General features: G+C 39.4%; 1 protein-coding gene across 6 annotated transcripts in view; it reads left to right on the plus strand.

The window, feature by feature from the left end:
* LOC147309625 (discs large homolog 1-like protein) overlaps nt 1-16,578 on the plus strand; it is a 112,781-nt gene that overhangs the window by 8,053 nt on the left and 88,150 nt on the right. Inside the window, exon 1 of one of the 6 annotated variants that reach the window (XM_086269551.1) lies at nt 13,410-13,625. The exons of the other annotated variants lie outside the window; for them this stretch is intronic. Within the exon in view, the coding sequence (XP_086125677.1) occupies nt 13,563-13,625 (63 nt within the window). The 5' untranslated portion in view covers nt 13,410-13,562. Of the gene's footprint in view, nt 1-13,409; nt 13,626-16,578 lie in introns of those variants that run through there. 6 annotated transcript variants of the gene reach the window in all.

Genomic DNA, 16,578 nt, shown 5'->3' on the forward strand with positions numbered 1-16,578 from the left:
GTACAGGGTGTGTCAGTGTGGTCATTAAGACAGTGAAAAAAATTTAAATAGCTAAAGTTTTATAATTTTGTGATCGGTGTATTTATTCAGTCATTACAGCAATGCCTTAATTTTTAATGTCAAACTCATTCTGAATGAATCATTGATGGGAAACTTAGCCATATCAAATTGGGGACACGGTTGCTTCATGTACAGTTGACTTGCTTTAGTTTGTGAATAAACAGGTTATAAGAGTAGTAGGCTGTGCTTTTGTGAAGCGATTCTAATGGGAATGCTGATCTGATGTACAGTTATTGGTCTGACATCATGTGACACCCAGAGAGACAGCAAACTAGGTTGATAGGACAGACACTTCAAAAGAGCGACTGCCTGGCTGTGAAGGTATGCGACTGGTGCAGTGGTTGACTGAATGACTGACTGCTCTTGAGGCAGAAGAGAGAACTTGGCTAAAAAAAAACTAGGCTGGCAAAATTAAACACATGCATTATGCACATATGTTCATGCTCAGAAATGCATGACCCATTTATAAGGAGTTGAATCAGTGTGAGCTGGGACAGATTTAAAGCCTGCATGTTGCAGCAGGCAAAAAGGTGACAAAGATATTTGTGTGTGGACTTGAGAAAAAAAGTTCAAGTTTTGTATACTGCAAAAAAATCGACAATCTTAAAATTTTTGCATTTCTCAAATAAGTACTAAAAGTACCCTATCATGGAGCACACTACCTACTGTCATGGTTTGTTGTGTGGCAGGCAGGATGTAGGACCCAAACACAGGGCTCATACATGGAGAGGAAACTCAAAATGGCAGTTTTATTGCAGGAACAACTCTTACACTAATACAGAAAACAAAAACAAAATAATAATAATACAACAATAACAATAAGAAACTAGAAACATGAAACTCAAACCAAAAACACTAAGAAACTAGGGAACTAAACTGGGAACAGAGAACTGGCAAATACCAGTAGCATGGAGAGAACAAACACAGCACATGGGGGTGGTGATGGAAGGAAAACATAGGGCTTAAATACACAAGGGAGTAATGAGAGAATGGGAAACGGGAGGGAAACACAGCTGTGAGGAATAAGGCATAATGAGGCAAGGGGAAGCAAAACCAGGTACTCTGACATAGGACATGGGACTGTCAAGTTAAAACAGGACACATGAGACAATCCAGCCCGTTCTCACTCCTGAGGCGTAATATACGGACGATTTGTCAAGTCCCAAGGTGTTCCTGAGGAACACGAAAGGTGACATTCCACGCTCCTATGCTACGCGCCGGGTTATGGATGAAATCCAGTAGAATGACGCTCTCGTGGTAATACATGTTCCAGCCATGTATTCCAGCCCTAACCCTACCCTTATCCCTAACCTTAACCAGCACTTTAATGACATTAGATATTGTTTTCCAAAGCGATTTAAGTAAAACAAATGCACATGTCTAGATTCATTCCAAATAGTTCTCATGTTTCCTAATTTTTCTGATCTGTGCATGTGCATGCACCCGGAAGTTTAATATATCGACGATTTGTCACCTAGTGTAAAATGTTATGCTTTGGGAGTGAGAACGTGTTGGAGAATCAGAAGGAAGCAGACTAGACACTGAGACATAGAGACACGACTGGATGCCATCCAGTCATCCACCCATTCACACACACATTCACACACTGGTGATGGCAAGCTACATTGTAGCCACAGCTGCCCTGGGGCGCACTGACAGAGGCGATATTAACATGTATTTTGTAGGATTTTGACAGAGCACTGTCTGAAATCCAACACTATGAGTTGTACATTTTCCTGAAATGATGCAGGGTTTGACTGCAGTTATTGTGCTACCTGCTGTTTTTTGGGGACATTTGATTCTTGAACCTCTGTATATAATACCAAATTCTTATACATAACACATACATTTGAAAAAAGATATAAAAACTAAGCCATATCAGAACACATATAACTTGCCTAAAATAGATATGCTTCTTCCAGCTAGCAACTAGCGTCTTCTTTTGCCACTATGTAGCTAAGATTGTAACAACTGAGCTATTAAAACTCAGTTTTTGACTTTTATGAATACACCATAGGGGTACTGTGGTACTTGCCTTTATGCACCCAAAGTCACGAGTGAAGGTGCACAATTTGAGACACAGAGAAGGAGCTAATGTAAATATATAAAACATTAACTCTCTGTTTGTTTATTTCTTTAGTTTAGTGACCAAACTGGGACATCTTAGACCCTTGAAGGGTCTTATCTGTATCTGATATTATAACGTTATCATGTTCCATGGCAATTACCTAACAAATGGCTAATTTTTTTTTAGCATTTTTACACATATAACATGTTATACAAGTATTATATTGTTTTTAATTACTCACCTAAAGTGTTTCATTTATATCCATGGATGCCTAGCAACTTCAGAGCAGTGGGATAAAAATGACCAATTTTAGACCTTCCACCCATATTTTTTTATTTTCTCAGACAGTTTAAGTATATCAGTCTGCCAATAGTACGGACAGGCGAAACACTACTGTAGCATGGAAATGTACCAGTAGAATTAATTAGTAATGAATGCGTGAGAGAGATCCTGTCAGTACAGTGTAATTATGTCCTCAACTTTCTCCTGATTTTGCTCACTTTTTTTAGACTCCAAACATTACTCCAACTACTTAGCTGTCTCTCCTGTGTCTTATTTTCAGCACAAAAACTGGGCATACATGTAGCTGAAGATGAACTGTATTAATTACAGAAGATGTTCTTTCCCCTCAGTAATTTCAAAGTAATAGACACCCCACAAAAAAGTAAAAACCATCATAAAACCTACAATAAAGTTTCAAATCAATGTCTCCCTGCCAGTCTCACAGCTTGTCCTAGAGCTTCTTAAACTAAAAACAACATCTTGAACAGAGTGAAAATAATTTTGATCATAAGTTTGGAAGATGGCTTCTGGCTTATGAAAATAGTCTTCATTATGGGCGTGTAGAGGGATTTGGCCTTGACAGTTACACCTAATATATTGTGGTCTGGGCGTTTGGTGGTTTGAACCTTACTGTCTATGTAAAAGGTAAACATGCTGACTACTCTGTCGTCCTGCCACCTTAGCTAGAAATACTATGTGTCTGCCAGATCCTGAGCTTATTTATATGAAATTAACTCTTAGGAGCGTGATCTTCTGTCTGTATGCACAGAATCAAATCCAAGGGTTTATGATTAACTTTAGCAGAACTGTCAGTTCTACCAAAAACTTCCAAATACAGCCTGATTCCAAGATCATTCATCACAAAGGAATCTGGAGAATAATAGGAAGTAGCAGTGAAAAGCTCACTGGCAGTCATCGCGAAAGCTTGATTGCAATTCTTGCTGCCAAGTGTGACAAAACCACTTCTTAGGTTTAGGGTATAATTACTTTTGCATATTGGGCCAGATACATTTTTTCTCTTTATAAATTAAATGAAAAACTGCATTTTATATTATTTGGGTTATCTTTGCCTAGTCTTCAGAGTCACGCAGTCTGGGTATTTAACTGTGTATGAATACTCTCCTCTCTAGCTTGCCCAATCCTCTTTTGCTCTCTGATATATCCAGTCTTAAATCCCACTCTGGTTTTATTAGTGACTGATTATTGTTTGGTCTGACTGAGTGCCTTCTGTGCACCAAGAGAGCAAGAGTCTCTCCTAAGAGGCTTACCTTAGGCTGCTAATAGACTTTAAAGAGGTGGAACTATTTTAGGATGGACAAAGAGGAGGATAGAGAGAAAAAAATGATGAGATACACAAAGACCTTGGAAAGAAAGCCAGAAAAGACCATGGCTGCATGAACACTTCATGCAGTCATTGCATGCCTAGTTTTTCAGGGGTACTTTACTTGCAATTGCCAGGAAAAGGCCATGATAAATCCTTTCTGTAGTCCTACCATCTGAACAGCTGTCCAGCTGGCATCGTGATGTAACTGTGAGGAGGGCTCAAACATCAGACGGAGTAATCAGCAGAGAAGCCATGTGAGGAGAGACGAGCAAGAGAGAACTTTGTAAGCAGCTGTAGGACAGTTGAGTCCAGTGACATGCATCTGCAGTAGAACGAATATAGCGACTCAGGACCGCTGTTACAGTTTGGTGAAATGTCGTCTTGGCTCTGTATGGCCCACACCTGTAGAGAATTGGACTATGTCTCTGGACTGGCCTGCCTGTAGGACAGCCGATACTACTGGGCCACCACGTGGGCTAATTGTGAAAATGGAGCACTGCCACTCTGCGGTTTCAATCAATGTAATGTATATTATATTATTTCAATTACACTTTATGACTTTGCAGTTCACATAGAAGAAACAGATTTGTACTGTAGTTGAGTAGCAGAGGCAAATAAGGTGTAACTTACTTTAGTAATAAATAACCAGCTGTCCATTACCTCTGTATGTGTTGTGTGTTATTGCATGCACAATTTAGGTACGCTTAAGGATTATATGACATTAAACTCAGGTGTGGAATTACATGTTTACCTATAATTAAATGTCCTCTGTTTATTCTGCAAATGCATTTTAACACAAGAATGCAATATAGTAGGACTATTTTTATTATTGCAGCCTAGTTTTTCACAGTATTTAGCTCATTTTTAACCATATCTTAGGTAAAGTGTAGGTTAACACACCTATGTATGCAAGGCTTAAAAACTATCTTGGAATTAGTTCCACAGAAGTATATCAGCGGTACTAGGAGGTACAGGAACTGGCTGAAAACCAAGAGGAGCTCAGTAATTAAGAAGAATTAGTACAGGGTCAGAGGTTACAGCTTTAACATTACTTAGCTGCATTCTAATGCTAAATCATGAATGCTAACCACTAAACTAAATTCTTCTAAAGTACTTAGGAACACTCTATATACTTATATGCATCAGTATTGGCCACAGTGGATCGAATGCTGCAGTGTAGTCAATGAAAGTGATCCAGTGCTAGCTAACTGGAAATAATTGCCAACCCAAATCCATCCAAAATTTCTTGAATAGGAGCTGTTCATGGGTGTGAAGCTCCCTTGACGACGCTGAAACATGACCACAGTGTTCATTTATATTTTAGAGATGCTTTGTTTCACGTTATAAGAAAGTTGTTTTGTAGGAACACTTGAATTCTGCAGTGAAGCAAATACTATAAATGCAAAGGGTGCAGAAGAAATAAGATTTAAAAATTACAGTTGAGTGTCTTAAAGACACAGAAACTTTGACAAGTTTACATCCCTGACTTTTGCATTAGCCTACTCCGGTTATATGATAGATTATTTTTTTTCTTTCTTAGTACCTTCAGTCAGCCAGTGATATCTAATAATGCATTGGTTAAATGTATATTTTTTAATATTACAATTTAATAGCTGATTATTTAAATAATTTGCATGAATTTCAGAGTATTTTATATCTTAAAGTTATGTCCTGTACATTTTTATTCCAGCATAATCTGTCAGTGTTGTGATATTAGGAATGTTTGGCTTTGCCAGTCTGTGACTGGTAACTGTGGAGGAAAATCTGTGACAGTCAGCGCTCACTGGTTTTCGCTGGTCTTCGGCTGTTTCTTGTAAAGCTTCGGGGTGTGTTTTTGGCTCATTATCCTGCTGCAGTGTTAGCCTTTTTTTGGATTCAGGTCACTTGTCTAATTCCAAAGAAGGCTAAACACCTCCAAACTGAAATAACCCTGTTACCTCTGCAATTGTTGCTTTGAACCTTTGTGATTTTAATCACTCAGACCTTCTTCTCTTACTATTTTAAATCTACGGGTCCATGTGTGGCTCTATATTGATGTCCTTGTACACTGAAATTGTCACGAATAACTAAAAAGTAGTGCCTTAAGATCAACTACTAATCTGCAGTGTCTGCGACTCTTTGTAGATGCTTTTACAAGGTAGTGTAATCTGACCTTATCCAACTCTAAGCAGGTAACTTTTAAGGAATTGTTTAGAGACCTCTCCTTCTTTAGACAAGCAAACTCTGAAGCAACTTTTTTTGTGCGTCAGTGAACAAAGTTCAGTGTATTGATCCTCTCTTTTTGCTGTTCCTGGTTGTTTTTGCATATTAATGATTCAATAATCAAAAAGGTTCTGAAGTCCCATGCACTGCCCTTCAGTCTCATCTTGATTTGACATTGTTTAGAACAACGTTTGGATTTCTGATATTTTCACTTTCTGCTAGAAGCTGGTGGACAATAACTCCAAGTTGATTTAATTAAAGAAACCTCTGATAATCAGAATTATTTGAATGCTGCTTCAGACAGTCACAATTAAGGAAACGTGGCCTTTTGTTTAAATGAATTCTTTGCTTTTAATGTAGTTCCTGCTTAGTGCAGAGCGGTGATTGAAGCAGACTTCAGTGGACATGTAGGTGAAGGGAACAGGGGTGAGATGGAGTTGGGTAGCTATGGTGTAAAGGATGGCAGTGGATTTTGTGAAAAGGATAGAAATGGTTGTGGTGAACACATATTTCAGGAAGAGAGAGGAAAGTTCATTGATGCATAAGAGTGAAGGAATCTGCTCCAATCTAAAAGCGATATGAGACTGCAAGTCTGGGTCAGGGGAGGCAGCACTGGATGGTAGCCAATGAACTTAGAGGCAAGGATTAAATAGTGTAAGTTGAAAAATGTTCAGGGAACAGTTGAGACAAAATCTGGTCGGTAAGGGAGAGATCTCTTGGATAGTACAGCTAACGTGGTGAGGGAAGCTGCCTAGAGGATATTTGGTATAACCTCTGGTTAAAGGAAAAAGACACGAAGACTTGGTGGTTCAAACGAAGAGGTTGACAAAGGAAAAGTGAGATACTCTGGGAGGTAGACAGGAATACTGGGAGGACAGGACAAGAGAGAGGTGACAAAGGCAAAGGCTTATAGTTACATTTTATGTGAGGCTGAAGGAAGAGAGTCCAAGCTGGAAAGAGCAGGTTAGGGTGATTAAGGATAGAGGTGGAAATGAACTAATGAGTGAAGGAAGTGTGCTTGGAAAGTGGAGGGAGTACTTTGAGGAGCTCATGTATGTAGAAAATGAGAGCGAGAGGAAGGATGGAGAACAGCTAGTGAATCAGGAAGTCCAAAGGATTAGTTAGGAGGAAATGAGGGCAGCTATGATGGAGGATGAAGAGTGTAAAGGCGATTGCCCCCGGATGACCTATCTGTGGTGCTATGGAGATATCAAGGAAAGTGGGCGGTGGACCTTTTAACCAGACTGAGTCTTCCACAGCCAGGAGAGTGAGAGGATTCCTGACGAATGGGAAAGACGTGGCTGGGCAGAACTTGAATATAACATCATTTTAAATAAATAACAGGGGCATAAATGATAAACTAAAATCTTAATTGTGACGAGGAAAAATTTTCAGGTGTTACAGGAGAACACAAACAAACTGGAAAACCAAATTCTTTGGTCAGTTCCAAAGAAATAAAATGACTAAATAGCTAAAACATTTCCACAATCCCAAATTCTTCAACAGTGTCCTCATCTTTTGAGCCTTGTGCTGTGTCCTCAATTGGACCAAGCATGCGGAATATGGAAGCAGACAAGAGAAAAGATCACAGAGAAGATTCACGTAAAGGATGCAGTAAAGGAGAACATGCAGAGTGATGACAGAAGAGGATGGTAGAGATAGGGTGAAATTCAGATGATCAACTGTGGCGATGCCTGAGAAGAAGAAGGAAGAACATTTGTCATGTCAGAAATTTCACTTGTTTTTTCCCCACATTTACATGAATAGATGACAGATGTGTTAAAAACTAAATATAAATATATAAGGAACAATAACCAAGTACTGCAGTGCCTGTGTTTTGCCACATTGTGGCACTGTCTGTCTAACAAATTCAGTGACATGAGTGGGTTTCACATTGTTTCTCTGCAGTGACTTAAAACATCCACGTTTGCTATTTAAACACACAGTCAGCTGACATGTCCCTTGGCATTATTTATTATAAAATATTCAGCAGATAACAGCAGATGTCCTATAATTCATTTCTGCCTCATGTTTATTTTGCTACTGCTACAAGGTTTCAGCAGGAGTCTGATGCCCTCACTCAGCTTTTAGAGGAAACAATGAGCTCTATTTTAAAGGGAATTCACTCATGTGTAAACTGAATATACAGCTGGTAAAAGGTGATCATGTGACCATATTTAAAATCTTGATGTATGGTGCCTTTTTAAATTGGTTGGCTTGTAGAATGGAGAATCCACAGCGATTGGCTGGAAGGGGGTGTATGAGGTTATTACACACACACAGCCGCACAGCGTAGTTATTTCTGTGCTGGCTGACCTACTAATGTTAACATGTAGTGCATGCCTGCTAGGCTCATGAGGTAGCATCCTCTCTCTCTCTCTTGCTTTTTCCCATTTGTCATTTATTCCTTTTTCTTCACTCCCTTCATCCTCCTTTCTTTCTTTCTTTCTTTCTTTCTTTCTTTCTTTCTTTCTTTCTTTCTTTCTTTCTTTCTTTCTTTCTTTCTTTTTTGTGTTCTGCTGTTATTTTATTTCTGTGTTTCAGGAAATTTGGTCTGTGATCCGATGTGAGCTTTACTCTCCCAGTACATTCTGTGAGCCATATGATCTAGAACCCCTTAGGTCATCCCAGATGTATGCATGTTTGTGTGTGTGGTTGCACACAGATCAGCAGGAGCTCCATCTGCTCTTTGCCAAACACAGAGGGATTCACTGTATCGCTGGTCTCCGTGCGAGTTTATCACAAAAACCAAGGCTATTTGAAGACAGGCACTTCAGCCTGTGCTGACTTCTGGAGAAATCCAGTCTCAGGTTTCTGGACTGAAAGAGAGACGTGAAAGACGTTAGTGTATGAATCCAGAATAACTTAGTAGTAGTATATGGCCAATCTCTCACTCATCCAGTGATGTCGCACAGTCCTGACTCACTCTAAATCTAGTTAATGAGAAATTTACATTTTCTGCTCTGCACACTACTGAAAAAATATCACCGTAACACAGTAAATATTGGAAAGGAAAAGAAGGGCATTTGGGGTATATTCAGGATATACAGCTATAAAAACAGCAGTCTGGTTCACTACAAAAAAAATGCAAATTTTCCCAGACTAGGATAAATTAGGAGGTTTTGAAATGTGTCAATAATCACATGGTTTATAGAATGACATCCAGGAAATATAGCTTTTAAAAATCTCACAGTGGATCCAAAACACAGTGTTTCTCCCATGAAACGCTTAAAATAACCTCTTGTGTCATTGCATTATTTACAGGACTTGTCTACCTGCATTAACTTCTAAACTTTTTTAGCTCACCCAGGTGCTTCCTTTATCTGTGTACAGCTGGAATAGCATCTAAAAATATTTTGCCATTACTAACACTCAGTTTTAAATACAGCCATAATCTTAAACTGTGGCTTGATTAGTTTGCCAATAAGCCTATAAAATGACCGTAAGATGGTATCAGTTTATTTTTCCTTTTGCTTCTCCTCTATTCCGTATTATAAAATTAGCCCCTGTGACCTCAGAGTCACCGTTTGTTCACTTCAGCCCCTCTGTTCGTGCACAGTTTCGCCTTCTCTGTTTTCTCTCTCATGCTGTGTTGTTTGTTTGCAAGTGGAGGTGAGAAGGCAAAGGCAACCACAGAGAGACTACTGCGTGTGTCTAGGTCTGCATGTCTGCATGTGTGATGGTCCAGATGGCTCAGCCATCAGCATCAAGAGCTTGATTAAGGAGTACGCTTTGACTTCTTTGACTTTCTCTGCCCTTTACCCCCCATTTGCCTGCTCCGTTCTCAGACTTGGCATTTACAACACGTAAAACAGCTACACGCTGTTGTGGAGCTAAATTAATTAGTGGTTAATTTATCTGTTAGTGGATCAATTAGTTGATTAATAGAAGAAAATGTGCTGAACTGTGACCCAAGTCTTGAAGGAATTTCTTTAAATCTATTGACTGTCTTTCTGTTAAAAAGAAGTTTATCCTTGGACTCAAGGATAAACTTATTTGAATTTCATGGTCACGTATAACAGCCACAAAAGATTTTGGCTGTAACTCAAGAACACCGGCACTCAGTTCAAAAGCTTTTCTTTGAAGCTGTGTTGCAAAAAATGATGAAGTGATGACTTCTTTATTATCCAAAAGGTGAGGTCAGATTTGCTTTAAATTCACCATTATTCAATACGGGAGCAGAAGTGAATAATATGTTTTTGTGCTTGCTGTCTTTGTCTTTGATGCCCACCTGTTAAATTCCTGCAAATTCTTCATTACATACTATATGAGTCGGCACAGACATGGTTGTAAATTGATTCAAGTAAGTTGGTCAAGTTGAGCGCTGCAAAGCGTTAATTCTGCTTATCTTTTATATGACTGAATTGAATATATTTGCTATTGGTCTGGAATAAAAAACCCTAAACAACTGGAAGTTTTCCCCTTGACTTTATTGGGAAAGTAACAGGTTAAACTGTGGCCACTACAGCGCTAAATTTACATACGTAGGGTGGGGGATTGGCAAAAACTGTGCACAGCATAAGTTGAAGCAGAACACAAAGCTCTTCCTGGCAACTCAGCAGATTTCAGTTCGAGGCCACCTCACTGTTTTTATTTAGCTGATAACAGATGGCATAGCATCCAATTGAAAAATCGCATCGAGGACACGGTTCAAGTTGGTTTCGCTTGTTTACGGTTTCTGCAGGCCATTTTGTAACTTATCTTGACCCAAGCTTCTCCTTCCATGCTGTATCTAACTCGAGACAGACATCAGTCTCATACCAGTTGTCAGTCATAACTGCTCTGTGTTCAGCCATGGTCTTGTTGCTGCTCTCCTCAACTCCAGCTTTCCATGCATGTCCACGGAAATGCAAGGAGTTCCCTGAATGGAGCCAAATACAAACACCAAATACATAGCACTTTAGGTAGAAATAACTACTTTTAACTATAGCGGTTCTGACTTTAATATTTTTTAATATTTATTTAATAAATAGTATTATTAAATGAATATTTAGTTTTAATGGAGTTCTTTACCCTAATATGTATAGTAAACACATAGTAATAGGTAGTGGTTTACATATTTCCCTAAAGGACACACATATCCCTTTGGGGTTGTGCACGGTGTAAAAATATGCCACATCACTCATGCAGAGCGACCTGCTGTGGTGCCTCTTTGTAAATAAGGGAGCAGCTGATAGTAGCTTTGTTTTTGTCACAGAATCAATCAGAACTTTAATAGGTTCTTTAGACGTATTTGTTCATTCATTCGAGTTAAGACTTCTATTCGTAAGATAGTTTTGCAACGATCTCAGTTTCCACTACATACTAACAGTGTGTTTGCAAGGAACCTGCTCATGTTTACACCAACAATAACAGTAGCCCTCTCTGTCACTGTGGAGATGTACCAGCAATACCATCAAACAGGTTTTTTACAAAAACCCACAGGATTGTCCAGATGTAAAAATTGCTCAGCTGTTGCAATGCAGAATGACGTCATCAAAAAACGGACTGCAACAACAGCTCATAAATGATGAATGTGCACTTGCAATTGTTGCAGTTAGTAGAAGATTAAATAATTGATGCTATGAGCTAAAAAATATCTATATTTCACTGTATTAAAACCTGCTATGACATGCACAGATATGTTTTTCACCTTTCATCCTAGAGCAGCACACACATATGAACAGCACTTCTACTATGTGCTGTTCATTGTCTGATTGAATCAACAGAGTGAACTGAAGCATTTTAACTAGTTTGAAAGTTGCACTTTTTGGTGGTCAGCTGACCAAAACAGTAGAATTCGCTTGAAGTCATGTGATCACTTTAATTCAACAATAACTAAAGTAACATAACCTTGTAACTCTTCAGGACCCTGCACAATACTGTAACATAATAAAAATGAATGATGTTGTATATTGGGACAAGCTTTTTAACCAGTGGTTTAAACCCCACCTTTACCCACCCAGTGGGTTTTTGCCTCAAGTTTGTTGTTTCCACCTTTAGCAGGAACATTTTTAGGAGCTAAATTGTCATTGGAGGCTGTGACTCTGCTCTCGCTCTCAGACATGTCTGGACTTTCATCAGATTACACCTTTTTTTTATCATATAAAACTGTGTAGCATTATTAGTGTGGGCAGTGTGATACAGCCAAAGCCCTACCTGCGATCTGGGTAGCTTGCAAGTAGGAAACCACAAAACAAGATGATGTTAAGACCAACTTATTTTCAGAATAAAACACTTAGATATGAGAACTTTAATATGATTTTTGTGATTCTTATGATTCATCTGTGTGTCAGACCCAAATTTTCACCTTGCCTGCTTCTGCGCTCTGCTTTGTGAGCAAGAGGCAGGTTCATTTTTTATATTCAAATTTTTTCAGCTGTTTTTAGTGTTTTGGGAAATCTGATGACTTTTTTACACCGTGTTTCCTCTGATCCGTGATCACACTGTCACCTGTGGTTTCAAATGGCTCAGTGCCACCAGCACAACAGCGCTGTGTTCAAATGTCAAATGAACGAGTTATTCCAGTGGTATTTCTTTGCATGTATGTATCATGGATTGTGACTCTGGATGATGTAATAACATTGTCTCTGCCTCACTTATTTACTCTTTATGTTTCCCTTATTGTGCAATATTCTATCAGCTCAGTTTTCACTAGCCGTTATAATACTATATCATTTCCTTACTCTTCCTCACTCTGTGCATATAGGAGTGTATGGATGTACAAATCAGAGCATTACTGCAGCAGGGAGAAAGTGAGAGAGGTGCAAAGAGTAAAAGAAATGCAGGGAGAGAGAAGACACATTTTTAATTCTCCGTTTACCTTTGCAAGCAGGTCTCTGCTCTTTCTTTTTTTTCTGTCTTTCTTTCTTTTCCTTTTCGCTCATTGATCTCGCTGTTGAAAGGCGGGCCAAGAGAGGCAGTGGAGCAAACCGAGGGAAAGTGAACAAGGCAAGCAGAGGGAGAGAGAGGGACATCGAAAGAAAGCAAGCAGGAGAGAGAAAGCGAGAGAGTGAGAGAGAAGGGTAGTGTTAGAACGAGAGAGGCAAACACTCACACTGCTCACACTGATAGAGAGAGAGGAGATAGAGGATTGGGACTGCTGCTGCAGAGGAGGACAAGAGAGACCACATCCATACTTACACACTCACAGATGCACTCACACACTCATTCATGCACACACACAGACAGACTGACCCACACATGCTGACAATAACAACATACTGAAAACACACTCACAGACACACATACACACACACACACACACGTGCTAACATTTTCTGACACACTCACATACATACATACATTTGCTGACACACGGGCAGACAGTGACCATGGTGCTCCCTGCATCCTGACCAGCTATGAGGATTACACTGATGAAGATGATGGGAGCGATGAAGAGCGTGAGGGAGAGGACGCTGGCCTGCCACAGCTGAGGACCGTAGTCAGGCGGTGGGGGGTGGGCAGGGGGTGGGAGGGCAGCAGAGTGGGGGATTGTGGGACAGGATGGAGCGCGGTAGATAGAACACATGCGTGTGCATGTGTGCATGTGTCTGTGTGAGTGTGTGGAGGTGTGTGAGTGTGAAATGTGTGTATGAAGGCTAGGATGCCCCCCAAGTCTGGGACCAGCTAGCTAACGTTAGCCACATGTTGTGCCACTGCAAAGTAGCATGCACCAACAACACCATATCTCTGATGTTTGGATGCAAGGTAGGTAGAGAGCTATGCATGTTTGTGTTTGTGAGTACGGCAGAGTTAGAGGGACACACAGGTGAAGTTATGGACTGTGGGAGAGAGACACTGACTTAGGCAAAATGTGCTGAGAGAGAAGGGCAGAGGTAATGAGTAAGTTTATTAATGGGCTTGTAGGCAAGGTAAACTAAGGTAAGAGTTAGAAGCCGGAAAGAGAGCAAGACAGAAAGCGAGAGAGCTCCAGCTGTGTGTCTGTGTGAGAGAGCGAGAGAGAGAAAGAGAGAGGCAGGTTTGTTTTCTGCTGTCTGATTTGATATTACAAGGTCTACAGGCAGCTTATTACCAACATCTTCCTCTTAATTCCTGATACTGCAAATGTGAGCAGCTAATACGTGCCTTTTCAGTTCATTTAGAGATCACGCATAGTACGCAGGGCCTCATTTTAGACTATCGTATCTAAATGCAGACGTAATTTTGATATCTTTGGTATGATGGTCTGTTACTTTAATTATCATTGAGAATGAGAATTTAATAGTTGGTTTTGGCCTAAAACTTATGATTGTTTTCACTATCTGACTGCTGTTTTGTGATTGATCTTTAATTATTTGCCCAAGTAGCATACTGACCTCATAATATATCAATTTACGGTAACTTCTGAAAATATTCAAAGCTAAAACTGACTTGTCAAGAGCAATCATTAAAAAAGTCTTTGTCCTGTTTGCTGGTGAGGCCTCTCAGCTTACACATTATATTTCTGTTAAAGATTCCCAGTTAAGAAAACATCCAGTAAGTAAAGTGTTACTTCAGGCAGGTCACAAAGTCAAGCTAAGCCGCAAACCCAACAGATCAGCTGATCTCAGTGCCAGCCCACATCAGTCGATGGCCTAAGTGATACACTCCTACACATCAGGATATTACACTTCTGCAATTTCTTGCTGCTTTTGCCAAGTTGATTCTTTAGCTTTCTTACTTATAAAGCTTACCAAATATATAGTTTGCAACCCTATCAGTTGACTTTTCAACATATACCAGGAGCATGAATGTTGACATCATATTTTAAAGTGTTATACCTAGAGATTTTCTTAACGCATCTTAAGCATATAATAACCCTCTTGCACTGCGAGGGAACATCCTGTATTTTCCATGGTGCATGCTGGGACAGCCTCACACACCTGCAAGGCTGAAAATACTTAGACAATGTTATGTGTCCCTTCTTTTGTTTGTCAGTAGAGCTGTATTCTAGCTATTGCTACAATGTTTTAGTTCATTCCTTTTTGAATGTGAAAGGCTTCAGAGTTCATTTCTAATCCATTATTAAATGAATACATTTGTCACCATTATACTTTGTTGTTAGTTACATAACACTAACCTGTGCTAAACGAATAAGCTTGGGCTAAAATTGGCAATCATAGTCGTACCAAGTACTCTGAAACAGTTGAGTGGAAAATCAACATATGAAATATTAAAGCTCCACCCAAGCGCTTCAGGAGCAGTGCTTTGATGTGGAGGAAGTGTTAGTACACTGTGCTGCATCTTTGAATAGTCATTAAACACGCAGCAAACCCCAAAATGGCTTCATAAATGGGTCTGTACACTTGCCTAAATAGTGAAAAGTAGACCTGATCTTGAGAAAGGGGTTTGAGACACAAGGGGAGAAAATTATCAGTCATGATAGTTTTAGTTTAGTTTTATTTGAATGTGAAAAACTTTGAGGCAGTTTATTTTACAAAGAGATGTACGCTACTGCGATTCAAGAAGATGCAGTAGGAGCATTGGTCTTTGAAAGTATTTGTGTGTGTGCATGCTTGGCTTGCTTTTGTACAGTTCAGCAGTTAGGCCATAATAAAGTGTATGGACTTCACTTCTGTCCTATTAGATCACCTCAGTATGACAGCCTGCTAGATAGAGGGAGGCCAGGAGACAACTGTTAGACTGGAGCTTTAGAGAAGGAGCCCGAGTCAACACGGGTGTGGGTGCAATAAGAGCTGTAGTTTTGTCCTCTGGGAGTAAATCTGGACAGGGTGAAAACTGAGTGTATCCTGAGGAGAAGAAGAAAGTTGCACGGTTAGTATGATGTTTCTGAGATTTTAGAAAAACTGTGTTGTTGTAGTAAAGCTTCCATCTTTCAGGTGCAGTTTTCCAAATACGTATACGTGCACAGTATTTGCATATGTCATAATGCATAATTACACTCCTGCAATATTTGGTGATTTGATAAAATTTAAAATAAGATTTTTATTGTTATATTCCAAAACATATATTTCTTTCAAAATATTGAAACATAAAGCGATTTCCCTAATATTTGTCATGTGTAGTTATTCATTTGCTTGTTTACGCTTTGCCTGACCTTCGTCTGATCAGCTGCTTTTTCTGTTTGACATTCCAAACATGTCTTACCAACACCAGAGGGTGGTCAACACAAAAAAACATGTTTGCAGGGTGTTTCTCAGAACTCCTCTTTGTGTTTTAATTTTAATTTATTAATACAGATTCAAATAAATTGGCAAATAGCTAATATTAGCCGATGGTCTATAATAATATAACAAACAGTAGCATCGCAAATAGCAGCTTTTTTGGCCACTAGTTACAGGTTAAATGTTCAAAATTTGTTGGGCTGTAAGTTTGAACACAACAACAGATAACTGAATATTACATGAGCTTCAGATGGGCTTTTGAATGTACCATTCACTTTCCTAACTTACTAAAAGCCTCGAACAGCGATGAGAGATAAGTAATTCCTGCATCAAACAGCCACAGTGTACACAATAGAGCAGAAATCAGTCTTAGAAGTTATATTAGCTTGATGTGGCATCATAAAAACTAGCCAGTCAGCCAAACATTAAGGGACTGCTACAATAGAAAGCATAGTGGTCAACTGATGATCATGCCACTGTAATATATTCTTTTGCCACTGAATAATTACAGAGCAATTGGTGCACAACTATGGAGTCCACCCTTTCCTGACCTGGAC

The sequence above is a fragment of the Aulonocara sp. 'chitande type north' Nkhata Bay genome, linkage group LG17 (assembly GCF_057382095.1).
Source record: "Aulonocara sp. 'chitande type north' Nkhata Bay isolate Kocher_YH1m ecotype deep benthic linkage group LG17, A_spYH_male_GT1.1, whole genome shotgun sequence".
NCBI classification, from domain to species: domain Eukaryota; kingdom Metazoa; phylum Chordata; class Actinopteri; order Cichliformes; family Cichlidae; genus Aulonocara; species Aulonocara sp. 'chitande type north' Nkhata Bay.